Raw genomic sequence first — 26,763 nt, forward strand, 5'->3', positions numbered from 1 at the left:
CTTCCATTTCCATAATATTGTCCTCAAGTACATCGCCCTTGTATAGACCCTGTATATACTCCTTCCTGCTTTCACTTCTTTGTTTAGAACTGGGTTTCCATCTGAGCTCTTGTTGTTCATACAAGTGGCTCTCCTTTCTCCAAAGGTTTCTTTAATTTTCCTGTAGGCAGTATCTATCTTACCCCTAGTGATATATGCCTCTACATCCTTACATTTGTCCTCTAGCCATCCCTGCTTAGCCATTTTGCACTTCCTGTCGATCTCATTTTTGAGACGTCTGTATTCCTTTTTGCCTGCTTCATTTACTGCATTTTTATATTTTCTCCTTTCATCAATTAAATTCAATATTTCTTCTGTTATCCAAGGAGTTCTACTAGCCCTCGTCTTTTTACCTACTTGACCCTCTGCTGCCTTCACTATTTCATCACTCAAAGCTACCCATTCTTTTTCTACTGTATTTCTTTCCCCCATTCCTGTCAATTGTTCCCTTATGCTCTCCCTGAAACTCTGTACAACCTCTGGTTCTTTCAGTTTATCCAGGTCCCATCTCCTTAAATTCCCACCTTTTTGCAGTTTCTTCAGTTTTAATCTACAGTTCATAACCAATAGATTGTGGTCTGAGTCCACATCTGCCCCTGGAAATGTCTTACAGTTTAAAATCTGGTTCCTAAATCTCTGTCTTACCATTATATAATCTATCTGATACTTTTAGTATCTCCAGGATTCTTCCATGTATACAACCTTCTTTCCTGATTCTTGAACCAAGTGTTAGCTATGATTAAGTTATGCTCTGTCCAAAACTCTATCAGGCGGCTTCCTATTTCATTTCTTAGCCCCAATCCATATTCACCTACTATGTTCCCTCTCTCCCTTTTCCTACTCACGAATTCCAGTCACCCATGACTATTAAATTTTCATCTCCCTTCACTACCTGAATAATTTCTTTTATCTCATCATACATTTCATTAATTTCTTCATCTGCAGAGCTAGTTGGCATATAAACTTGTACTACTGTAGTAGACATGGGCTTCGTATCTATCTTGGCCACAATAATGCGTTCACTATGCTGTTTGTAGTAGCTTACCCGTGCTCTTATATTATTTTTTTTTTTTATTCATTATTAAACCTACTTCTGCATTACCCCTATTTGATTTTGTGTTTATAGCCCTGTATTCACCTGACCAAAAGTCTTGTTCCTCCTGCCACCGAACTTCACTAATTCCCAGTATATATAACATTAACCTATCCATTTCCCTTTTTAAATTTTCTAACCTACCTGGGCGATTAAGGGATCTGACATTCCAAGCTCCGATCTATAGAATGCCAGTATTCTTTCTCCTCTTGACTAGTCCTCGCCCGGAGATCCGAATGGGGGACTATTTTACCTCCAGAATATTTTACCCATAATTTAATCATACAGTAAAGCTGCATGCCCTCGGGAAAAATTATGGCTGTAGTTTCCCCTTGTTTTCAGCTGTTTGCAGTACCAGAACAGTAAGGCCATTTTGGTTAGTGTTACAAGGCCAGATCAGTCAGTCATCCAGACTGTTGCCCCTGCAACTACTGAAAAGGCTGCTGCCCCTCTTCAGGAACCACACGTTTGTCTGGGCTCTCAACAGATACCCCTCCGTTGTGGTTGCACCTACGGTACGGCTATCTGTATCGTTGAGGCACGCAAGCCAACCCACCAACGGCAAGGTCCATGGTTCATAGGGGGGGGGGGGGGGGAGGGGGGGAGATAGAAGTAGTCGGACCAAAAGAGAGGGGAGACAGTTACAGTGGAAATGAAAAAGAGAGATAAGTGGAGACAATACACAGGCTTGGGGGTGTCTGGATCCAACCCAGGCTGGCAATTTGTAATAGGTAGATATGGGGGAGTGCATATTTTGGACCAAAATTTTAAACACTTAGGTATAGCGGAAAACACAATTTGGACTCCCCCCCCCCCTTTCCAGAATTTTTGAGCTGCCAAGGGATGGTGGAGACAGTGGCAGTAGAAATAAAAACAGAAGGAGACAGTGTAAATGAGAGAGGCATCCATGGCAATGTGGAACCACACTGGAAATACCACTTCATAACTGTTTGCTGCACTTTTCGAAAGGTGGGCCATGGAATCTTCAGCTGTCGTGACACGGTTTGTGCACTGCTTGAAGATAGCATGTTGCGTCCAGCATGCTCAGCCATGGCAACAGTAGCTTCTTCAACAATTTTTGGTGCAGTTGGCCGTCGGCTTCTCCTAGGAGTAATTCCCAAATCGCCAGTTAACTGGAACTTCCGAATCATGTTCTCCAACACTAGTGAAGGAAGAGGACCTCTCCGTATTCTTTTAATGTGTCAAAGCTCACAAAGTGCATCAGTACTATTGCTGTTGGTTTTGATAAAAAAGCTTTACGATCAACGCTCCATTGACTTTGTCCAGACCCATGTTGACTGTCTGCAAATTCAGTGCACACTGATGCTGTCTTTAAAGTCTAAATCACCGTACAAGTACTGACGCTTAATGGCAAGTCATGACAATAACACTATTAACAATGCAAATTCTGCAGCACGCTGTCTGGACATCATTCCTACAAAGTTGGGTACCCATATGGTAAATAGTTTCCAGTGTACTCTGGCTCAAGTAGCGAAAGTTTATTTATAATGACCCTGGCAGTGAGAGGGAGATGCTGAGTATGAAGGCTTAACTACAGCAGGAGAGTAATGGGATTTAGTGTGTTCTGTTTTAAAAAGAGCACAAATATGTTCGCATACTAAAATACAGGGTGATTCAAAAAGAATACCACAACTTTAGGAATTTAAAACTCTGCAACAACAAAAGGCAGAGCTAAGCACTATCTGTCGGCGAATTAAGGGAGCTATAAATTTTCATTTAGTTGTACATTTGTTCGCTTGAGGCGCTGTTGACTAGGCATCAGCGTCAGTTGATGCTAATATGGCGACCGCTCAACAGAAAGCTTTTTGTGTTATTGAGTACGGCAGAAGTGAATCGACGACAGTTGTTCAGCGTGCATTTCAAACGAAGTATGGTGTTAAGCTTCTTGATAGGTGGTGTATTAAACGTTAGTATAAACAGTTTACAGAGAATGTGTGTTTGTGCAAAGGGAAAAGTTCTGGACGGCCGAGAAGAAGCCCTGATCTTACCCCCTGCGATTTTTTCTTATGGGGGTATGTTAAGGATATGGTGTTTCGGCCACCTCTCCCAGCCACCATTGATGATTTGAAACGAGAAATAACAGCAGCTATCCAAACTGTTACGCCTGATATGCTACAGAGAGTGTGGAACGAGTTGGAGTATCGGGTTGATATTGCTCATGTGTCTGGAGGGGGCCATATTGAACATCTCTGAACTTGTTTTTGAGTGAAAAAAAAACCTTTTTAAATACTCTTTGTAATGATGTATAACAGAAGGTTATATTATGTTTCTTTCATTAAATACACATTTTTAAAGTTGGGGTATTCTTTTTGAATCACCCTGTATTTGGAGAGGAAGGTGGAATGGGGTTTGAGGCAGCTGGTTCCTCATTTTTCTGTCAGTCCTTTTTAAAGAGGAACATATTAGTCTTTTTGTGCTCCAACAACAGCATTTTTCCACTGGTTAAAACAAAATTACAGATATTGAAGGAACATAATAATATATGGTTTAAAAAGAACACAAGATAATCTATGGAAGTCATTCAAGTCTAAGCACCAAAGTGCTTGTTTTCTAATAAGGAAATGGAATAACTCTGCAAAAAGTTTGTGGAATGCATAAATGATGATAAATTCCACTACAAGATGATAGTGCCAGCACGCAAAAAGAGGGGACAAAAATTGAAGAATTCTTCAGTGGGACACTATGGTTACAATAACAAAAAATTACAGAAGTTGTACAAAGTGGCCAAGAAACAAATAGAATTACAAAGAAAACTAACTGTATTTTGCCAAATAATAAAGGAATTGTACAGCCTGTGACATTTCTAAACATGGTGAATATTCAAGTGAGTGTAAACATACAAAGCTAGGAAGAAATAAACTTCTTAGGTAGAAAATCAGATATGTACACAATGAGAATTTATTTAGGAATAGTATGTTATAGGAAATGAAGATTATAGCATAGACAGAATAGCCAGTTATTTAACAAACATACTTCGCCAAACAGCAAAAGATGTGGTATGAAGAAAGCAGAAGATAATCTCAAATGAAACTTGGTAAGTATTAAAGAGGAAGCAAGAATTTTCAGTTAAGGAGAATAGGAACATGCATGAAGATATTTGTGGCAGTACCAGTGTGCCCCACTTCTTGTCACTATCTTACCATGTGGCTCCTTATGTGCTCAGTTCTCTAGCAGTAGGGAAAAATTATACAAGCACTTTAAAATTACTGTGAGCAATTAATTAGTGTGTCCCCTCAAGAGAAATCATCTTTCACCTCCTAGTAAGTCAGAGACTCAAACCTTTCGATTTAGTTGCTTCCTGGCCAGAGTTCAAGATGGAGGAAGGAACACTGCCATTAGATGTCCAAAACACCAGATAGAAGGTCACTTAGACTGATGAATTGTGTCATTCATTAGTGCATACTAATTGCAGAAAAGGATTGCTTTAAAAGCCACATCCTGTTTACTGACAACACACTATTCTGACTGATGGTTGAAGTGTTCTCATGTGGATGGGGCAGGGGGGTTTACACAGAATGAAATGGAGACAATGATAAATGTGCTATCATATCTCAGTGGCGGAATAGATTTGGAGATAGAGTTTGATTACATGCGTCCATTTGTTCATCAACAGGTCTGTTTTACTTTCTGTAGGAAAAGGCGTCACTCGATTGATCTCCAATTCTTGGTATGGTTTGATAACTGCTCCATGGACTCGAGTGATTGTGTGATCGCCTATTTAAAATGACCTCAAGCTTCTGAAGCACATGTGGAACCTGAACTGTGTGAGCTTTGGACAGCAGCTAGAAAGTCTGTATCAGTGTGGATCCCCTTTAGAATCTTGCTGACACATCACTGCTGTCATAAAGATGCAAGGTGCTACTTCACACTACCGTGTAGATGTATTTAAATTCAGTAGGTCATGTGTGTTTAAAGTTGCAAAATGTGTCCTAGGAACAATTTGATTATTCTGTCATTGGGACAGATTTGGACATTTTTGTGAAGCCAAAATTCTTAATTTTATCAATGTAAAAATAAATATTATTGTTTGCATGTTTGTAGAAACTGGCTTTGTCGGTTTCATTGCACATTTAGGGTGCTAGATTAAAAATAATACTTTGTACTACTGGCAATAGTTCTTCCTGTTAAGATAAACACAAATAGTGGTTGTATCTGTAATAATACATGGATATTTGTGTTCTTTTAACTGGTTGTCTTATTTAGAACTTGTGTTCTAACTTTATTTGCTTTTTACAGTTATTGGTGCTCTGATTGGTAAACAGAAGGGACGTAATTTAGAAATTATGAACTCCTTTGAACTTCTGTTCAGTGTCATAGCAGGAGACATAATAATTGATAGAGATTATTACAATACAAAGGAAGAACAGTGTAAGTAATCTTTGTTATATTTTGATTGTATAATACAGTAATTGTGTTTATTGTTTAATGTGAAGTTGTGGCCGAGCGGTTCTAGGCGCTACAGTCTGGAACCGCACGACCACTACGGTCGCAGATTCGAATCCTGCCTTGGGCATGGATGTGTGTGATGTTCTTAGGTTAGTTAGGTTTAAGTAGTTCTATGTTCTAGGGGACTGATGACCGCAGCAGTTAAGTCCCATAGTGCTCAGAGCCATTTGAACCATTTGATGTGAAGTTATATTCATCATTTACTATAAGTTCCCATGGTGCTTTCTGCATTGAATTTCTCTAGAATGCTCATCAATCAAGTTCATGGGTTCCTTGTGCTATGCTGGCAAGCTGGAATCATGTTTGGGGTTCATGATGGGAATTATCACATCATCGTCGACCTGAACTATTCGTAAAATTGACCCAATCATTGTCATCTAAGTCTTCATCAGAGTATAAGGTGCTTACTGCTAGCATCCATTGCTTAAGGTGTTTTTATAATTCTGAGAGTGTAGAAGAAGCAATTTAAAACACCTAGAGTGATATGATGCGTTCTGTTGTTGTGGGGTGCTAGTATACTGCTTCTACTCTGAAGCAAATGAACAATTCCTGTGGTGTCTGAAACATTTCCAGAAGATTATGGTTTACATTGTGGCTTCAGATTGGCCAGCCCCCCAGGGGGTCCACAACTCTTTCGTGGATACGTGCGTGGCGAGCACGGGGCCCCGAGCCATTGCAGCCTTCTTTCTCTCCCGGGCTGCATTTCCTTTCCCTTCCCCTCCTTTCCCCTCCATACCCCTTTCCCCTCGCCCTCTCCTCTCCCTCTATTGGTGTCCTTGCTTATGTTGGCCCCCGCTATCCTCCTGGTTCTGTTGGTTTTACACTCTGGCTTTGTTGCGTAATCATCTCCTCCTTTTGGCATTCCTTGGTCCCCCTCTGGGGTTTGACCTCCATTCCAAAATTTCTCTTCCATAGTGTGAGCCATTTGGGGAAGAGCACCTTACCTAGTGTCTCCGACGTGTGCCCTCCTAGTATATTCCACCTTTTCTTCTACGTCGTTGTCTGATGCTAGGGTGCATAGCCAGCACGGTAGCCAGCCCGTGTGGTGGGGTCGCTATGTACCCTTTTGGTTGAGCCCCCTGAACACACAGGGATCACACTTCTGATACCTGAGCTGTGACCTCCTCATGCATGCCTTGGAGTGGTTGCTCGTCATCCTGGAGCATCGGAACTCCCGGCAATGGCCGCCGTGCCAGACGGCCCTTGCTGTGGCTGGGTGGCGCCCGTGAGGAGAGCCCCTGATCGGAGTGGGTGGTATCAGGGCGGACGCTATGCAGATGAAACGCATAAGGGTCCAAACCTCTGGCCGCTCTTCTGCGGCCGTCTCTCTGCGTGGTACTGATTCCTCAAGTGCTGCTTCTCTTGCCCCTTCGGCCTTCCCTTCCGTGGCTACCCCCTGGGAGGAGGGTCAGGCCCGTCGTCTAGGGGCAAAACCTTTCCCCCGTTATCTAGTTTGCACCAGGACTGATGGAGATACTTTCACCAGTGTCAAACCTTTATTCTTTGTGGAACACATTGAAGACAAGTTCGGCGAAGTGGACTCCCTGAGCAAGATGCGGTCGGGTTCATTACTGATAAAAACTGCTTCGGCTGCCCAATCTGCGGCCCTTCGTGCCTGTACCCATCTTGGCACAATTCCCGTGTCCATTACCCCTCACCAGTCTCTAAATATGGTACAAGGTGTGATTTTTCACAGAGACCTCATCCTTCAAACTGATGAGGAACTTCGGGACAATCTCGGACGGCGGGGTGTTCACTTTGTTCGGCGTGTTCAGAAGGGTCCTAAAGATAATCGTATTGATACTGGTGCCTTTATCCTGGCCTTTGAAGGGGATACCCTTCCTGAGAAAGTTAAGATTATGGTCTATCGCTGTGATGTGAAGCCGTACATCCCACCTCCTATGCGGTGTTTTAAGTGCTTGCGTTTTGGCCACATGTCTTCTCGCTGTACCCAGGACCCTCTCTGTGGTGACTGTGGACGTCCACTCCATGAGGGGAGTCCCTGTGTTCCCCCTCCTGTATGTGTAAATTGTCATGGTAGTCATTCTCCACGTTCAGCAGATTGCCCAGTCTATAAGAAAGAAAAAAAGATACAGGAGTATAAGTCTCTTGATCGTTTAAGCTACACAGAGGCCCGTAAGAAATATGCACGATTGCACCCTGTGTCCATGACATCTAGTTACGCCTTGGTTACATCTTCATCCCTTCCTCCCCCTTCCTTACCCCCGTCCCGGACCCCTCTCCTTCCCCCCTCCCCTGCGGCTCCCACACCTTCTCCTCTGGGCGCCGCTCCCCCTCCCCAGCCGGAGAAGTGTCCCACTCCTTCGGCGTCTGCCGGTCAAGGGCGCCTCTCCCGGGATGCCCCTTCCCGGCACCTTCCAGGTCAAAGGTCTGCTGCAGCGCGGCGACCGCGAGAGCCGCGGTCTATCGGCCCCCAGGTCGCCCGGTCTCTTTCTGTTCCTGATCTTGCTGCAGCTGGCTCCATTATGCCACACAGCCCTCCTCGATCTCAGCCTGAAAAGAAGAAGAAACATAAGTCCCGGGACAAAGAGCCTCTGGTGTCACCGGAGGTCCCTTCCCCGGCTTCACAACCGGATTCTGACCTGTCGTTTATGGATGTCGCCCCCTCCTTGTCGGTGACGGGTGGGGACCCGGCGGTATGACTGGATTTAGCGTGTTCAGCCCTCATTTAAACCATCGTTCTGTGGTTCTCCAATGGAATTGTAATGGCTACTATCGTCACCTTCCGGAATTGAAATCCCTTCTTTCGTCCTACTCAGCAGCTTGTGTGGTTCTCCAGGAATCTCATTTTACTGATGCTCACTCACCGACCCTCCGTGGGTTCCGTGTTTTCTGTCGAAATCGGGTCGGACCCTTGCGGGCTTCTGGTGGCGTTTGTACGTTGGTCCGTACAGACATTGCTAGCACGTGGATTCCTCTCCAAACTACATTGGAAGCAGTTGCTGTTAGGGTCCACTTAGACTCTGCAGTCACAGTATGCAATCTTTATCTCCCTCCTGACAGGACTCTTACACCTGCTGCCTTAACCACCCTTCTTCAGCAACTTCCTCCTCCCTTCCTCCTCCTTGGGGATTTTAATGCTCATCATCCTTTGTGGGGCAGTGCCTTTCCATCTAGACGAGGTCTTCTTATCGACCAATTTATTGCAGACCACGACCTGTGCCTTCTTAATGATGGCTCCCCTACTCATTTCAGTGCTGGTCATGGTACCTTTTCTGCCATTGATCTTTCTCTTTCTTCTCCCTCTCTCCTCCCTTCATTACACTGGTCGCCACACGACGACCTTTGTGATAGTGACCATTTCCCGTTGATTATCACGCTCCCTTCCCGCTCCCCGATGGAGAGGTTACCTCGTTGGTCTTTCCACCGCGCCGATTGGCCTCTATATACTGCACAGGTCGAGTTTTCTCCCTCTTTGTCGGGTTGTATTGATGACGTCCTACGTGACGTGTCTGACGCGATTGTTCGCGCTGCTAACCTTGCTGTCCCGCGCTCATCTGGACAATTTCGTCGTCGGCAAGTCCCGTGGTGGAGTACGGCCATTGCCATTGCCATCCGTGATCGCCGTCGAGCTTTGCAACACTTTAAGAGGCACCCATCTGTAGCCAGCCTTTCTACCTTTAAGCGCCTTCGCGCTAAAGCCCGTTATTTAATCAAACAGAGCAAGCGGATATGTTGGGAACGATTCGTTTCTTCCCTTGGTTCCACTGTCCCTCTGTCACGGGTATGGGCTACACTTCGCTCTCTCCAAGGTTGCCATCGGCAGTCCACCCTCCCAGGCCTTCACCTCCCAGATGGCATTTGTACGGACCCATTAGTTCTCGCAGAACATCTTGCGACCCATTTTGCAGTGGCATCAGCGTCGGCCTCCTATCCAGCTGCTTTCCTTCATCAAAAACAGCAGGCTGAAGCTGTCGCCTTATGTTTCACCACTTGTGAGTCAGAATCTTACAACGAACCTTTCACTGAATGGGAATTTCTTTCTGCTCTATCTGCTTCTCATGATACGGCTCCTGGCCCAGATTCCATTCATAACCAGCTGCTTCAACATCTCAGTGCTCCACAACGGCACCATCTTCTTCGGGTGTTTAACCGTATCTGGCTCCAGGGTGACTTCCCTTCTCAGTGGAGGGATAGCATTGTGGTTCCTGTCCTTAAGCCTGGTCAGAACCCCCTATCTGTTGACAGCTATCGGCCAATTAGTTTGACCAATGTTGGTTGTAAGTTACTTGAACGGCTGGTAGCCCGTCGGCTCACTTGGGTCCTCGAATCTCGGGATCTATTGTCCCCTTACCAGTGTGGCTTTCGAGAGGGACGATCTCCAATCGATCATTTGCTTCGCTTGGAATCCGCAGTTCGGCAGGCTTTTTCCCAGCGCCGCCATTTGGTTGCAGTGTTTTTTGACCTTCGCAAGGCCTATGACACGGCCTGGCGCCATCACATCTTACTAACCCTTCATCAGTGGGGTCTTCGGGGCCCACTCCCGATTTTTATCCGCCAGTTCCTGATCCATCGGTCATTCAGAGTTCGAGTTGGTACTGCTTTTAGTTCTCCACGGACCCAGGAGACGGGCATCCCACAGGGTTCGGTCTTGAGTGTCCTTCTTTTCCTCATTGCTATCGATGGACTTGTGGCCTCTGTCGGTCCCTTGGTCGCCCCTGCCCTGTATGTGGATGATTTCTGCATTTGGGTTAGTTCCTCCTCGATGCCATCTGCAGAACGGCAGCTCCAGGTGGCTATACGGCGTGCCTCTGCATGGACCCTCTCCCACGGGTTTCAATTCTCTCCTTTAAAATCGCAGGTGGTCCACTTCTGTCGCCGTACTACGGTCCACCCTGATCCAGAGCTCTATCTCGCTGCACAAAGATTGCCTGTGGTTCCACAGTTTCGTTTCCTAGGTCTTCTTTTCGACAACAAGCTCACTTGGCTGCCCCATATCAGACATCCTGAAGGTAGGATGTTTCCGTAAACTCAATGTCCTTCGCTTTCTTGCCCACTCCTCCTGGGGTGCGGACCGTTCCCTCCTCCTCCGTCTTTATCGTGCTCTAGTTCTGTCACGTTTGGACTATGGTTGTCAAGTTTATGGTTCAGCTGCTCCTTCCACGCTGCACGTGCTGGATCCAGTCCACCATCGTGGTATCCGTTTGGCCACCGGTGCCTTCCCTACTAGCCCTGTTGATAGTCTCCTGGTTGAAGCTGGGATCCCCCCTCTTTCTGTTCGGCGGTCCCAGCTTCTGGTGTCTTATGCCCTTACTATCCGTTCTTCTCCCGCTCATCCTTCCTATTCTATCCTATTCCCAGACCATGGACGTCGCCCGCCTGACTCCCGCCCTCGGGCGGGTTTACCGGTTGGGCTGCGCCTTGCGTCTCTTAACCGTGATTTTCGGCTTCCTTCTTTGTCCTGTCTTCCTCGCTCCCTCCCCTCCACCCCTCCTTGGTTAGTTCCTCGGCCTCGAATTCGGATGGATCTCCGCCGCGGTCCGAAAGATTCCATCCCCCCGGGGGTGTTCCGTTCCTTTTTCCGCCAAATTTTATGGGAGTTTCGGGATGCTGTTGTTTTTTACACTGATGGCTCTAAATCTGCTGATCATGTTGGGTATGCCTTCACGTCCTTTGTTGGAACGGAAAATCATCTACTGCCACCCTCATGTGGGGTGTTTACTGCGGAATTGATGGCAATTTCCCGGGCCCTTACCTTTATTAAACAATCCCAACACAACCGCGTTTTGTTATGTATGGACTCGATGAGTGGCCTTCTTGCTATTGACCGGTGTTTTTCGCGCCATCCCTTGGTCTCTGCCATCCATGACCATCTCGCTGATCTTCACCGTGCTGCTTGTTCCATTGACTTCCTATGGGTCCCGGGCCATGTGGGTATCCCGGGTAATGAGCTCGCTGATCGTTTGGCTGGGGGAGCAGTTACTTACCCCCCGTTTTCTGTAACCCCTCCTGCAGCGGATTTACGGCTTCACATCAAATCCCACTTTGCACAGTCATGGGCCAATTCTTGGGAGGCTACTCCACTGTCTAATAAACTTCGTGCCATTAAGGTGAATACAGGCCCATGGCGTTCTTCCTTTAGCCTCTCCCGCAAGGACTCGACCACACTGTGTCGTCTCCGCATTGGCCATACCAGGCTGACCCATGGTTTCCTTTTGCGTGATGATCCACCCCCGCTATGTGGTTGTGGAGCCTTCCAGTCAGTGGCCCACATTTTGGTTGAATGCCCCCTTCTTTTGGCTCTGCGTGCTAAGTACAGACTCCCCCACACTTTACCTTTGATGTTGGCTGACGATTCCCGGATGGTCTCTCTGGTTCTAGGTTTCCTCCGGGAGAGTGGTTTTTATTCTCAGTTTTAAAGTTTTTAATCTCCCTCTGGTGTTGGGGCAGGGCGGTGAGTGTTTGGGTGTCTCCCACTGTAGGCAGTGTTCAGAGATTCCCGATTCACCTCCCTGACAGGAATCCTCTTTTCTTTCCCTTTTACTCTGTTTTTACCCCTTCTTTTTAAGGCTTGGTTAGTTTTTCTATTCCCATACGTACTTTCTGCATTATAGCAGTTGTACCTTTTAAGTCACAGGTGGTCTTGCCTATGCTGTTTCAGCATAGTGTTGGGTTCGTTCTCTTGCCAACTTCCCTCATTTGTTTTCACTAATGACAACGTGACTGCCCTTTTACGCTTCCCCTTTATCCGTTTTATTTTTCTGACTATACTGAGATGTCCCGTTAGCAGAATGGAGTCTATTTGAAACAAGGGACTGATGACCTTGCTGTTTGGTCCCTTTAACCTCAAACAACCAACCAACCAACCAGATTGGCCAGTGTAACATTGCTTAGGGGACTCTTGCAGTTTGCAAGCATAAAAGTAAGTAATGAGTTTGTTTGTATGGTCATCCTCCACAGCAATCAGAAATATTTGTTTCGTAAATAAAAAATCCCTTCTCTTGTGGCATTGTATTTTATTTCTCCCAGGCATTTTTGCCCTTTTTTCACTTTTAAGGCATCATCAATAAGGCAGAAAAGCTAACAACTATTCCACTGATGGTGCCTTAAAGCGAAAAAAGGTGAAACGTGCCTGGGAGAAATGAAATACAGTGTAGCAAGAGAAGGCATTTTTTATTTACAAAGCACAAAAGTAAAGATGACCATTTCCTTACAAATTGTGTATTTCAGTATAGTACTCATGCTATAGTAATTTGATAAGTGTTGGATGTTCACATAACTTTAGAGAAGGTATCCATTTCCTGGTGCAGTGTATTAAATAGAAAGTCTTTGGCAATAATGGCCCAGTGCCTGAAGTGTATGAGGGAGCTGTGTTTAACCTTGCCTTTCATTCAGCTTTTCGTTTTCTGCAGTTTCTTCAAATTAGTTGAGGTGAATACTGGATTGTTCTACCAATAATTTGGATTCAAATTCCTGTTTACCTTTCAAGATTTAGATTTTCTGTGGTTCCCAAAAACTGCTTAAGAAAAATTCCCTGATGAGTTCTCTGTAAAGAAATTGGTGGGTTTGCTTCCTATCCTTGTTGGGTTCTGAGCTTGTGCTCTCTCTCTCTCTCTCTCTCTTTGTGATCTTGTCATTAATTTTATTTTGAACACAAATCCCTCTCTTTCCTCCATTAATTTGATAGCTTATTTTATCATTCCCATCCCCAAGCTCCTCTGCTATGTGACATTGCCCAACTGTGAATTACATTACCTCAGTTTTGACCTCAATGATAGTAGATTGGTAAACATATCTTTCTGTAACCATAACAAACTGTGATAAGCCTATGGATTTGTAATAACTGCGTATTTTTTGCGTGTTGTTGTTGTTGTTGTCTCCAGTCCAGAGACTGGTTTGATGCAGCTCTCCATGCTACTCTATCCTGTGCAAGCTTCTTCATCTTGAAGCACCTACTGCAACCTACATCCTTCTGAATCTGTGCAACCTACATCCTTCTGAAGCTGCTTAGTGTATTTATCTCTTGGTCTCCCTCTACAATTTTCACCCTCCACACTGTCCTTCAGTACTAAATTAGTGATCCTTTGATGCCTCGGAACATGTCCTATCAATGATCCCTACTTCTAGTCAAGTTGTGCCACAAATTCCTCTTCTCCCCAATTCTATTCGGTACCACCTCATTAGTTACATGATCTTCCCATCTAATCTTTAGCACTCTTCTGTAGCACCACATTTCGAAAGCGTCTACTCTCTTCTTGTCCAAACTATTTATCGTCCATGTTTCACTTCCATACATGGCTACACTCCATACAGATACTTTCAGAAACGACTTCCTGACACTTAAATCTATACTCGATGTTAAAAAATTTCTCTTCTTCAGAAACACTTTCTTTGCCATTGCCAGTCCACATTTTATATCCTCTCTACTTCATCAGTTATTTTGCCCCCCAAATAGCAAAACTCATATACTACTGTAAGTGTCTCATTTCCAATCTTAATTCCCACAGCATCACCCGATTTAACTCGACTACATTCCATTATCCTCGTTTTGCTTTTGTTGATGTTCATCTTATATCCTCCTTCCAAAACACTGTCCATTCCATTCAACTGCTATTCCAGGTCCTTTTCTGTCTCTGACAGAATTACAATGTCATCAGCAAACCTCAAAGTTTTTATTTCTTCTCCATGGATTTTAATTCCTACTCCAAATTTTTCTTTTGTTTCCTTTAATGCTAGCTCAATACACAGATTGAATAACATTGGGGATAGGCTACAACCACTGCTTCTCTTTCACACCCCTCGACTCGTTAGAATTGCCAACTGGTTTCTGTACAAATTGTAAATAGCCTTTCACTCCCTGTATTTCACCCCTGCCACCTTCAGAATTTGAAAGAGAAGTATTCCAGTGAACATTGTCAAAAGCTTTCTCTAAGTCTACAAAAGCTAGAAACATAGGTTTGCCTTTCCTTAATCTTTCTTCTAAGATAAGTCGTAAGGTCAGTATTGCCTCATGTGTTCCTTTCCAATTCATAAACATAATACTACCATCTGCAGTGTATGTCACAGTTTCCTCACCTTTATTCAGTTTGTCTTGTCACATCTTTTGGCAAACCCATTCAGTTTTTGCAAACTGTTCCTCAAAAACTATTTCCTTCTCCTACCCCCCCCCCCCCCCATATAATTGTTGTTAATTCAGGTAAAGATGGAGTGACAAAACAACTGCAGAAGCCCTGTTTTCAGCATATTTCAATCCTGTGCTCTGCCATGATACACTGTCATATTCCATGTGCAAATTTTATATTCTAAATCATGCTTGTTTTTGTTAAACTGAACAATACTGAAGTCTCTTTTTAAATGATCACATTGTCATTTGACTGTATTGTTGTTTGTTTAACGACAACGCAGGTTTTACGCCATTCTCAAGTGATTTGAGTTTGTGTCCTTAACATACATTGCAGGACATCAAGCTCAAAATTGGCCATAAATTAAGAAAAATATTCACTCCCCACGAAATGCGTTGTAAAAGCCATCATTTTGTAAAAAGATCGGCAAATAATAGTGGGAGCACATCATATTTAATAAAAACAGGTTTACTTTGGTATATAAAAGATGAACACATGTTGTTGAGTCGTTTTGATAGTACATCATCTTTTATTTACTAAAGTAAACCTGTTTTTAGTAAATATGATTTGCTCCCACTATTATTTATTGGTCTTTTTACAAGATTATTTTACATCTGGCATTCCGTGGGGAGTGAATATTTTTCTTAATTTGTGGCCAATTTTGAACTTTATATTCTGCAATGTATATATGTATTAATGACATAAACTCAATGACTCAAAAACCACATAAAAGGCCAAAACCTGGGTTGTAGCTAAATAAACACTAATACAGTCAAATGCCGGTGTGTTCACAATTAGCCTTGCTCAGCAACATCAAATACTGAGGTTGTTATTACAGAGCATGGGACTCATCCGCAGAATGCAGTGATCAATTGTATAAACATGACTAAGTTGTTTATTGACATAGTAATTGACTGCAACTTAAATAACTTTCAAAAATAGACTTAATTTTCACCATTGACTGTACTTTTATTACAATCTGCAATTGCAACTTCCACCTTTTGGTCACTCTCAAGTGGCTAACAGGCAGTGTAATCGCAGCTGTAGTCAGCATTAAAATAAATAAAAATGACATGAGACTCTAGTCCTCACGTCATAGTCACATACACCATCATTGTATGACAGACCGGATAAGAACACATGAAATAAAGCTTGTGTCACTGCATACGTAAGTAACCAACACCACACTGCTGCTGTGCATACAGCAATTGTTACCCACTTAAAAATGACCAAAAGGTTGAAATTGCAATAGTGGATTTTAATAAATGTATAGCCTATGGCAAAAATGAAGTCTTTCACAGAATTTTTACAAGACTGTGAACCTACAACAATTACAGTTGTGTATATAACTTCTGTTATAGTTTGCTAACAAAATGCAAATATTCTAGCAGTAATATTGTTCTGTTGTATGACATCAATCTGAAAATTCATGGAGTGAAAATTTTACATTTTTAGAATAATAATCACTGATTGAGTTTCCACAAAATATGTTGTGCCAATAACACAGCACTCCCATCTGTGAAGTCATTAAAACTCTTGTAGTGTTTTAAAGGGAAGTTGCTGGTATGTATACCAGTTTCTTCTAGCACAGTGACATCAAGTAAAGAATTCTGTTTAGCCTCTGACTTATTTTTCGGTCCTGGACGTCCAGTAAATGAACTCTCTCTGTCTCTCTCTCTCTCTCTCTGTCTCTCTCTCTCTCTCACACACACACACACACACACACACACACACACACACAACCTAACAGCTGCTGCTGGTTCTTGGCATTCTGAATAATCATTTTTATAAATAAATGAGTGTGCTGATTTCTCTATTTAACATATTATCATCTTTGTTTAGTTATATCTACATTAAATAAAAAAAAGTAATCACATACAGTTTTAATTTTTCCATAGTGTACCACAGTGTTATGGTTTTAGATAAGTTTTAGAATTCTAATATTTTGAGCATTTTCATTACAAATTTCAAACATTTTGATCAGTTAAACAGGTATTCAGTGATATGGACTTCTTGGGATGGTATACAACTGGTGATCAACCAGATGATAAAGATATCAAGATTCACAAGCAGATTTGTCAGATTAATGAAAGTCCTGTACTGCTAAAGTTAAACCCACAAGCTAGGCACAGTGACGTAAGTATGGTCACTCTTCGGTTAAAATGCAATTTTTTTATTTATGATTAAGAATTGTACTGTTAATGATGTATCAAGGTGCCTTTATCATCTTTATTTATTTGCAGCTTCCAGTTGCGATGTATGAGTCAGTCATAGATCTGGTAGGTGGTGAAGCCACTATGCTCTTTGTGGAGTTGCATTATACGTTGGCTACAGAGGAAGCAGAACGGATTGGTGTTGATCACGTGGCTAGAATGTCAACTAATGAGGCTGGTGAAAGCTCTTTAGGTAAGATAAGGAGTTTTTAGGTTAATATTTATGACAGCAACATCTTTCAAAAATCCTACTTCGCTTCATTAAAATGAAGCTATTTGTTCAGATGAATAATTTCTCAGATTTTAAATTATAAATTTTTATGCATTTTGCAGTTCAGAGTGTAATCCATTTGATTCTGCAAGTTAATCAACCTAGCTGATAAAAATTTCACTTTGTGCTGGAGTGGGATGTAGTCTTAAAGTGAAATTGCTTCTGCCCTTTTTTCTCCATTGTGTTGGTTATCTAATAGTTGAGGAAATAAAATTTTTGTGACATGACTAATAAAAAATCATATGACTCATTCTATTTGGAAGATTTATTTACTTACCAAATCGGCACCTTTACACGCGAGGTATGAGTAATGCTCCTCAAGAGCAGACAGTGTTGGTACACAGTCTACACGTCTCAAATGGTACCAATCAAGTTGCTGAGCTGTATCCCTATCTGAAGGACATGATATCACCAACATTACCATTGTTTGACCTCACTGCACAGGATGCTATGAATATAATCTTGGAATATTTGCACATTGTGTGAGGATTAGTAATGTTTGCTGCCATTTTTTACTTCTCTTGCCAAGTCTTCAAATTACATAATTCAATCAGTGGGCTCTGCTGCCATTGTGCCGGTGCACAGTACAGACGTTACCATGAAGGTGGTCCATGTGTTGTTGCTGCTGCTGCCATCATGGTCTTCAGTGCAAAGACTGGTTTGATACAGTTCTCCATGCTAGTTTATCATGGGCAAGCCTCTTCATGTGTGCTTAACTAGCACAACCTACACCCATTTGAACCTGCTTACTACAATGAAGAGCCAAAGAAACTGGTACACCTGCCTAATATCGTGTAGTGCTCCTGCGAGTACACAGAAGCGCTGCAACACGACATGGCATGGGCTTGACTTATGTCTGAAGTACTGCTGGAGGGAATGAATCGAGCAGTGCTGGCCATAAATCTGTAAGAGTAGGAGGGGATGGAGATCTCTTCTGAACAGCATGTTGCAAGGCATCCCAGATGTGCTCAATAATATTCATGTCTGAGGAGTATGGTGGCCAGCGGAAGTGTTTAAACTCAGAAGTGTGTCCCTGGAGCCACTCTGTAGTAATCCTGGACATGTGGGATGTCGCATTGTCCTGCTGGAATTGCCCAAGTCCATTGCACAGTGGACATGAATGGATGCAGATGATCAGACAGGATGCTTATGTACGTATCACCTGTCAGTCGTATCTAGACATATCGGGGGTTCCATATCATTCCAAATGCACGTCCCACACCTTTACAAAGCTTCCACCAGCTTGAACAGTGCCCTGCTGACATGCAGGGTCCAAGGATCCACGAGGTTGTCTCCATACCCATACATGTAAATCTGCTTGATACAATTTGAAATGAGATTTGTCCTGCCAGGCAACGAGTGGGCCTTCGGTTCCAGAAGCCCATATCGATCATGTTTCGTTGAATGGTTCACATGCCGACACTTGTTGATGGCCCAGCATCACATGGTCATATGGCAAGATCCCCACTTCATCGCTACTTCGGAGATGATGTGTCCCATCGCTCGTGCGCCGACTATAACACCACGTTCAAACTCACTTAAATTTTGAAACCTGCCATTGTAGTAGCAGTAAGCGAGCTAACAACCACGCCAAACACTTGTCGTCTCATATCGGCGTTGCCGACCGCAGTGCAGTATTCTGCCGGTTTACATATCTCTGTATTTGAATATGCACACCTACATCAGCTTCCTTGGCACTTTAGGATATTCATGCTGTGCTCTTTTTACAGTTTTCTTTTTCCATGCTTTCCTACGTTACCAAATCAATGAGTCCTGATGTCTAAGGGCAAGTCCTTTCAACTAATCTTTTTTCATGGAAGTTATTCCACAAATTTCTTTTCTCTCCACTTCAGTTCAGTACCTCCTCATTAGTGATTCGATCTACCCATGTAATCAACATTCTTCTGTAACACTAAGTCTGAGAACCTTCTATTCTTTTTTTGTCAAAACTGTTTCACTTCCATACAAGACTGCACTCCACAAAAATACCTTCAGTAAAGACTTCAAGACACTTAAATTTATATTTGATATTAAAGAATTTATCTTTTTGTGCTGTTTCCAGTCTGCATTTTATATTCTCTTCACGTCTGCCATCAGTTAAGTTTATGCCCAAATAGCGAAACTCACCTACTACTTTTATTGTTTCATTACTGAATCTAATCCCACTTCACAACCTGATTTGACTACATTCCTGTACCCTTGTTTTATTTTGTTGATGTTCTTTTTATAACCTCTGTCCACCGAGTTGCTGTTATTACTAATACTAGAGCTTGTGCGACAGACGAATCAAATAGGACATTGCTGGCCACTTCAGGAGAGTACAAAGGTAGGAACAAGAATCCATCTTTGCGTTATTAACTTTGAAGTTGCACATACTTTTGAGTCCTTTGCTGCCTCTGACAAAATTACAATGTCATCAGCCTGTTTTTATTTCTTCCCCCTCAATGTTAATTCCTTTTCCAAATTTCTTGTTGGTTTCCTATATTGATTCTCTGTGTACAGACTGAATGAGGTCGGACTTAAGCTACAACCCTGCCTTACTCAATTCTCAATATTGCTTCCATTTTATGTCCTTAGACTCTTATATCGACAATCTTGGTTCTGTACAAGTTGTAGGTAACCTTTCCTTCCTGTATTTTATCCCTGCTACAATCAGAATTTCAAAGAGTGTATTCCAAAGAAACATTGTCACAAGCTTTCTCCAAATGTATAAGGTGCATTCAAAAAGATAAAAACTGTAGGCTGTAAAATAAAAACCTCTGGAGTGCTGAGGCCCCCTACTCACAGCTAGAGGGACATGAGAGCACACCCATATGATGATAGAGCCAACATATAGATGTGTTAACCATCCACTGCACGCAGTCATGTGGGAAACAGTGAAATGGAGGCATCAGAAGAGGAGCTAGTGTGTTTAGTGTTTTTCTGATAGCAATAGTAGTGCAGTGAATGGAAACCCATTGAAGAATGGCACAGAGAGCACTGCATATCTGTTGCAGGGGCCAAGGTGTGTCACAAGCAATTCAGGGAAGGGTGGGAGGTGTGCCATTGACCAGTTGGTCTGGAATGCTACACCACATTATCGATGCCATTGTCCAGCAGGGGAATGTCCTCATTTTTAAAAACTGTTGAGTTAAGGTAGCAGCCATCGCAGCAGAGGTCAGATTGAGTGTCGGGAGTGTTTGTGTGATCATCGAGGACAGACTGAAATTTTGCAAAGTGTGCAACCATTGGGTGCCTCACAGTCTTCAACCAGCACAGGAAGCCTGTCAAATGGACACTCTCATGAACATAAGCAGTACTGTACTGATGAAGGAAATGAGTGCCTATCATAAGTGTTGCCTGGAGACAAGACGTTGTTGTCACTTCAAAGCTGAGTCAAAGGGACAAAGTCGCCGGTGGAAGCATGCATGGCCAACTGCCACTCAACCAGTTCTAAGCTATCCACACAATTGCAAGAAAGGTTATGCTCACCTTCTTTGAAGAAAGGGATCCCACTTCTGACCAAATTCCCTGCAACGTTGGATAATTCCGAATGTTTATCAATGCTCACAAACCTTGACCACCCCTTGCAAAACGATCATATCTAAATGGCCAGGTGACTCACCGTAAAGTCATTCTGCTCCACAACAATGCAAGACCCCGTCTAGGATATGCCGTCAAGGAGCTCTTGCAGATATTGAAATAGGAGTTCGTCAGTCACCTTCCATTCAGCCCAGTCCTGTCTCCCTGTAGTTGTGCCCATTTTTAGTGAGTGTTGGGACACACAAGGCAAAGTTGGCCCTATGGCTTATCTTAACAGATAAGACCAAAGAAAGGCAAAAATCTTTCTTTGGCCAACATTGCCTTGTGTGTCCAAGCATTCTGCACTACACTAATTGACCTTCCCTGAGATCAGCATCTTCCTCTTTACACATTTCATGTCAGTGTTTACCAGCCACGACTTATTGAACCAATAGTTCGGTAATATTCATATCTGTTAGCACTTACCTTCTTTGGAATTGGAATTATGATGTTCTTCAAAGCCTGAGGCCATTTTGCCAGTCTCCTATACATTGATAAGCCAAAACATTGTGACCACTTATTTAATAACATTTTAGTTCGTCTTTGGAATACAATACAATAGCAATTCTGTACACGGTGGATTGGAGAAGAGCTCGATAGATTTTCAGAGGCATGTTGCACCAAATGTCTACTCCCAAATCATGCAATTCCCATAAATTACGGATCGGTGATTTGTGGATGCAGAGATGGTGCCCAATAGTATTTCATACATCTTCTGTTGGGCACAGGTCCTGTTAGTTTTGTGGCCATATATCAGTGTGAGTTCACTGCTTCTCAAATCACTTTAGCAATAATACAGGATGGGGCTGAAAATGTGTTTTTTGCTGTTGAGTATTCAAAGCAGCTTCCCCCAGTAAAGACTGTATCTAGTGGCAACCACCTCAACATATAAACAATAGACTGGCTTTAAGTGTAGGACTGGATGCTCACTAGCAGCCATGCATGTACCTGTCAGAGCTGAAACAAATGGCTGAGAGAATTTATTTTTTCAGAGGTTTGTTGCCACAGTAGACTTGGGATTTTAAGTTTCCATCAAAATAATAAAAACTAGATAACTGGTGATTATGTTGAGAGGTTAAGCATGAAGAGATGCCAATGATCTGCAATAACCCATTAATTGCCAAAATATTTTTCTTCAATCTACAGTTATTTTTGGATTACCCGATTGACATAGAGACTGGGAAAATGAATGTAAAATTTTTTAAAAAGTAAATAAATCAATAAAGATGAAGTAAATACTATATTTTTGTCTATCCTCAAATGGGGATCGTGGCAGTCAATGGGATAGTGGTAGCATAGTCCACAGCTGTCACGGTGCCTTAGATTACTATCACACATCCCACAAACATCCACATGATTGTCCTCCATAGCCCAGTAATGCCTCTGTCATCCTGCATGCGTGTCATGAATGTTCGAAGTAGCCATTTGCCTGGATGATTGCATATCTGGACACTAACACTAACGTAGTTTATCAAGACGTAAGATCATCCAGCTAGGTGACACATTTCTGTTGATTCACTGTGACCTCAGTGATTCCATTCCCAACAAAAATGTCGTTGGCTTCAATGGGAACACACAGTAATTTTCTGCTGTGGAGCCCCATTTTCAATAATATGCACTGAATGGTGTGCTTAGAGATCATTGTGCCTGCATCAACATTACACTCTGTTGCCAGATCTGCTACAGATCGCCACAAATCCCGCTTTACAGAGCAGACACGGATGTCCATCAGCTTGTCACGTACTCACAGTTTTACAGTCCTTCAACCACTTTACACAGTTGCTCACAACAGCAGCAGCAACATGTGAACAGCTAAGCTTCACTGTTTTCAAGATACTTGTTCACAGGTGCTGGGCCATAACAGTCTGCTCTTTGTCAAAATCAATTATGGCAGGGTTTTTCCCCATTTACAGCCTGTATCATTGCTAAAATGATTCCTCATTCATATCTGCTCCACTTCTTACTGGATCACATGACCATAATGTCACCAGGTAGTATTCAGTCTAGCGGTGGGCATTGGTCATAATGTTTAAGCTTATTAGTATATCTTGCACACCAAGTGGAATAGTTTTGTTATGGCTGGCTCTCCCAAGGATCTCAGTAATTATGAGGAAATGTTGTCTACTCCAGGGTTCTTGATTTGTCTTAGGTCTTCCAGTGATCTGTCAAATTCTGTACTCCCTAATCAAGTGCATATGAGTGTAATATTGTTGATATTGTTAATTCCCACATTAAAAGCCATTGCATGTGGTTTTCATCATTTGTCATTCTTGTCACGCATCTTATGTGTACGAGGATAACTCTTGTGTACCTAGCTCACAAAATATGTACAGTGACGAGCTAGTAGTGTGGTGGTAGTGGAACAGCTGTTGTGAGAAGATAGTGGGGAAGGTGGTTAGTATCTTTGATGTTGGAAGGGAGACTGCAGATAACAGACTGCACATGCTGTCCAGCAAAGGCGCTGGGTCTTGCTGTGAGAGTATTATAAAGAGAAAAAGTTCTTTAACCAGTAGGGAGAGAAATAGATTTGAATTATCGATGTTTGGAACCACGTAAAGAGAGGGTATATGAAAGTTGGCTTGTCGCGGTGTCCCTTAACACCAAGATGCCGTATGACTGTGTTCTAGCTACCATAGTCTACAGCCATTCCCGGCAACCTTCTGGCATGAAGCCCATCGCCTCTTTCATAAGTCTTTCAACATACCACCGTCTTACCAGTAGTTGCGTCTCCTTTGAAGGCCAGAAAATCCATAGAATATCTGCGAGTAATCACATGAGATCTTTCCGTGCCAATCTGTTGAGGGACCAGTGCGTGGACGTTCCATATCCAGTCAAAGATAGAGCCAAATGTGAAAGAAGGTAGCCATGTCACTTACCAGCCATACTGGAAGTATTGTACAGTGCAATATTGCAGACCTGACTTGTTCAGAAGTACGATGCAGAGTCCCTTCAGACATGCATGCTTGTCCGAAGGAACAGGTACTGGAGTGACTACAGCCATACCTGGTGGACAACCAGTGGTAGTTTGGGTCTGGCTGTGAGTCGCGTTCGGATAGCCTAATGGTAAGGTGACCACTTGTGATCAGTGGGAAATCTAGGTCTGGCACAAATTTTCATTGCTGATGGTTGTCCATATTCATAAATGCAAATAATTTCATTTATTGTACAGTGCTCTATGTTGGTATGAGAACTAACCAGTTGGCTGTCTGCATGAATGGCCACTGCAAAATTTTGGCTAACTCCAAAATTGAACATGCTTGTAATGATTGGCAACAGAATCTGCACTTGTGGTAGCTCTTGCCCCCATATAAATCAATCTGAAGTAAAGCTTATTTATGCGTGTTGCAAATATCAGCTACAGATTAGTAGCTACTGGACAAAATGTTGGTAGTATTTTATATTAACAGTCACCTATCTCAGGTAGCAAGACACCCATACACTTTTGATAATGCTCCAGCATTAAATAATTTACAGAACAATTACAGGGTAATATTACATTTGATGTTAACAGTTACCTACGTAAGCTAGCAAGATACCCATACGCTATTGATAATGCTCCAGTATTAAATAATTGACAGGGTAGTATTATACATTTAAACATTTGTTATTTTTATTACATTAATTAATTCATCTGTCATATTCACAATCTCTTACATTTAGCTCTAGTGCTACTTTGATGCTGTTTACTATATTTGTTTTTCTAACCATCTAGCTCGTAGCTTTGAACCACATTTCTGTTATTAAGCTGTAATTAGTAAAGACAGAACAAGAAATGACTGTGACTTAAAATGATAAAGTTCTTACCACTTTTATTTCCTACACATGAGAGATATCTTGCCCTAAATTTCAGACAATCTACACTGTTTCTTTGCATACATATACTTTTCTGGCTGATTCTTTTTATATCCAATGTAGAAGAAAGAACCTTAATGTCTGACGGTTCAAGATTAACATTTGAAAAATATATTTCTTCCATGTATGCTTCATTGAAAAACATTTTATGTGTTACAAATTGCTGCAAAAATTATATTTACAGTAGTGATCAACCCTGGCACTGCACAGGTATCACTTGACAACACGTCCGGCATAGCGGTAACAAATTATATACACTAATCCTCATCGTGAATCGGTCTAGCTATTGGTGAAAACTGTATCGAAAACTCTATAGTAGTTCCTGAGGTTAGCCATCACATCCAGACAGGAAAGTGTGGTGTGAGCTTTAATGTGTAATATGTATGTTCTTTTCCACTCTTAGAAGAAACTAATCACCATGTTATCAACTGAAGCTGTTTACTTGCTACATGACTTGTAAAATTATGATTTTTGGAAGGTTGTAATGTGTTATTTTATTTGACATTGCTCATCTTCTGTATTTTGTCATTTGATTTGATCATTTGAATGTTTTATACATGTGGACTTTTGAGAAACATGGAAATAAAATACAGCTGCATCAAAATGAGATAAAAGTCCAACAGCACTGTTGTTTTATTTATATATTGTTGCTGTACATGAGTGTTAACTTAATTTTGTTTGCTTGCAGTGGCAGAGCATCTCACTGCACAGCATTCAGCGATTAAGATGCTGCACAGTCGGGTGAAGCTTGTCTTGCAATACGTGCGAGCAGTGCAGGCTGGGCAGTTGCCCAGAAATCATGAAATCCTTCGTGAAGCTAATAGCCTTAGCCATCGTCTGCCTGTTTTGCAAAGTCCGCAATTCCGTGCTGATTTTTACAATGTGAGTTGTACTTAAAATGCCTTATTTTAGAGCACCTAAATTTGTCAACAATCTGATAGTATCCCAAACAAGTAGACTTGTATATTTTCGTATTTTTAAAATTTTCTACTTGTGTATCTAACATTATTTTTCTTTGTTGCAGCAATGCAATGATGTTGGTCTTATGACATATTTGGGAACAATCACCAAAGGCTGCAATGATATTAACCAGTTTGTCAATAAGTTTAATATACTTTATGATCGACAGGGTATGGGTCGTCGTATGCGTGGCATATTTTTTTGAATGATTTAAAACAATTATTTAAAATGAACTTTTCATCTGTGACAACCTTGCAAGTCGTTCACCTTGCTATTAACTGAAAAGAAATGTTCAACGCGTCATACAGTACTTCATTTTTTGTCATCAACCTAATTTTAAGTATTTGTGATAAAAAAGCAACCATTGTGAGTAAGTTAAATATGCTGTGTGCTACAGAAATAAAACTGTCAGGTATTTTTCTTATGAAACCACTTTGTCGTACTTGCGTGACATTCAGAAAGTGTAATTAAAATTCTTCTTTGCTGTTACTTTTTCTAATGTTGCTTTCATTATTCAGTTTTTTTCAAATGCAGCATGTGTGTTAACTGATTTAATTTTATGTTGAAATATAATTATTTTAAGAATTGTTTCAAACTGATATTATTTATAATAGTAGAACTAGAGTATGTAAACTGCAGAATGCATCTGCTGTCTGTAAATGAGATGGTATGTTTTATTTGAATTAGGAGTTCTTATGAGGTTTTGTTTAAAGTACAAGGTAATTGTTTGAACTACACTACTGGCCATCAAAATTGCTACACCACGAAGATGACGTGCTACAGACACAAAATTTAACCGACAGGAAGAAGATGCTGTGATATGCAAATGATTAGCTTTTCAGAGCATTCACACAAGGTTGGCGCCGGTGGAGACACCTACAACGTGCTGACATGAGGAAAGTTTCCAACCGATTTCTCATACACAAACAGCAGTTGACCGGCGTTGCCTGGTGAAACGTTGTTGTGATGCCTCGTGTAAGGAGAAGAAATGCGTACCATCACCTTTCCGACTTGGATAAAGGTAGGATTGTAGCCTATTGCGATTGCGGTTTATCGTATAGCGACATGGCTGTTGCGTTGGTCGAGATCCAATGACTGTTAGCAGAATATAGAATCGGTGGGTTCAGGAGGGTAATACGGAACGCCGTGGTGGATCCCAACGGCCTCGTATCACTAGCAGTCGAGATGACAGGCATCTTATCCGCATGGCTGTAACGGATCGTG

At 42.2% G+C, this 26,763-nt stretch overlaps 1 protein-coding gene across 1 annotated transcript in view; it reads left to right on the plus strand.

Moving 5' to 3' along the window:
- LOC126456964 (COP9 signalosome complex subunit 6) overlaps window positions 1-26,028 on the plus strand; it is a 45,715-nt gene extending 19,687 nt beyond the window's left edge. The window contains exons 2-6 of the mRNA XM_050092900.1: window positions 5,390-5,521; window positions 16,667-16,818; window positions 16,926-17,088; window positions 25,268-25,461; window positions 25,604-26,028. Coding sequence (XP_049948857.1) covers window positions 5,390-5,521; window positions 16,667-16,818; window positions 16,926-17,088; window positions 25,268-25,461; window positions 25,604-25,744 — 782 coding nt within the window. The 3' untranslated portion in view covers window positions 25,745-26,028. The remainder of the gene's footprint in view (window positions 1-5,389; window positions 5,522-16,666; window positions 16,819-16,925; window positions 17,089-25,267; window positions 25,462-25,603) is intronic.
- Window positions 26,029-26,763: the final 735 nt, after the last annotated feature.

This window comes from Schistocerca serialis, chromosome 2, assembly GCF_023864345.2.
Source record: "Schistocerca serialis cubense isolate TAMUIC-IGC-003099 chromosome 2, iqSchSeri2.2, whole genome shotgun sequence".
NCBI classification, from domain to species: Eukaryota; Metazoa; Arthropoda; class Insecta; order Orthoptera; family Acrididae; genus Schistocerca; species Schistocerca serialis.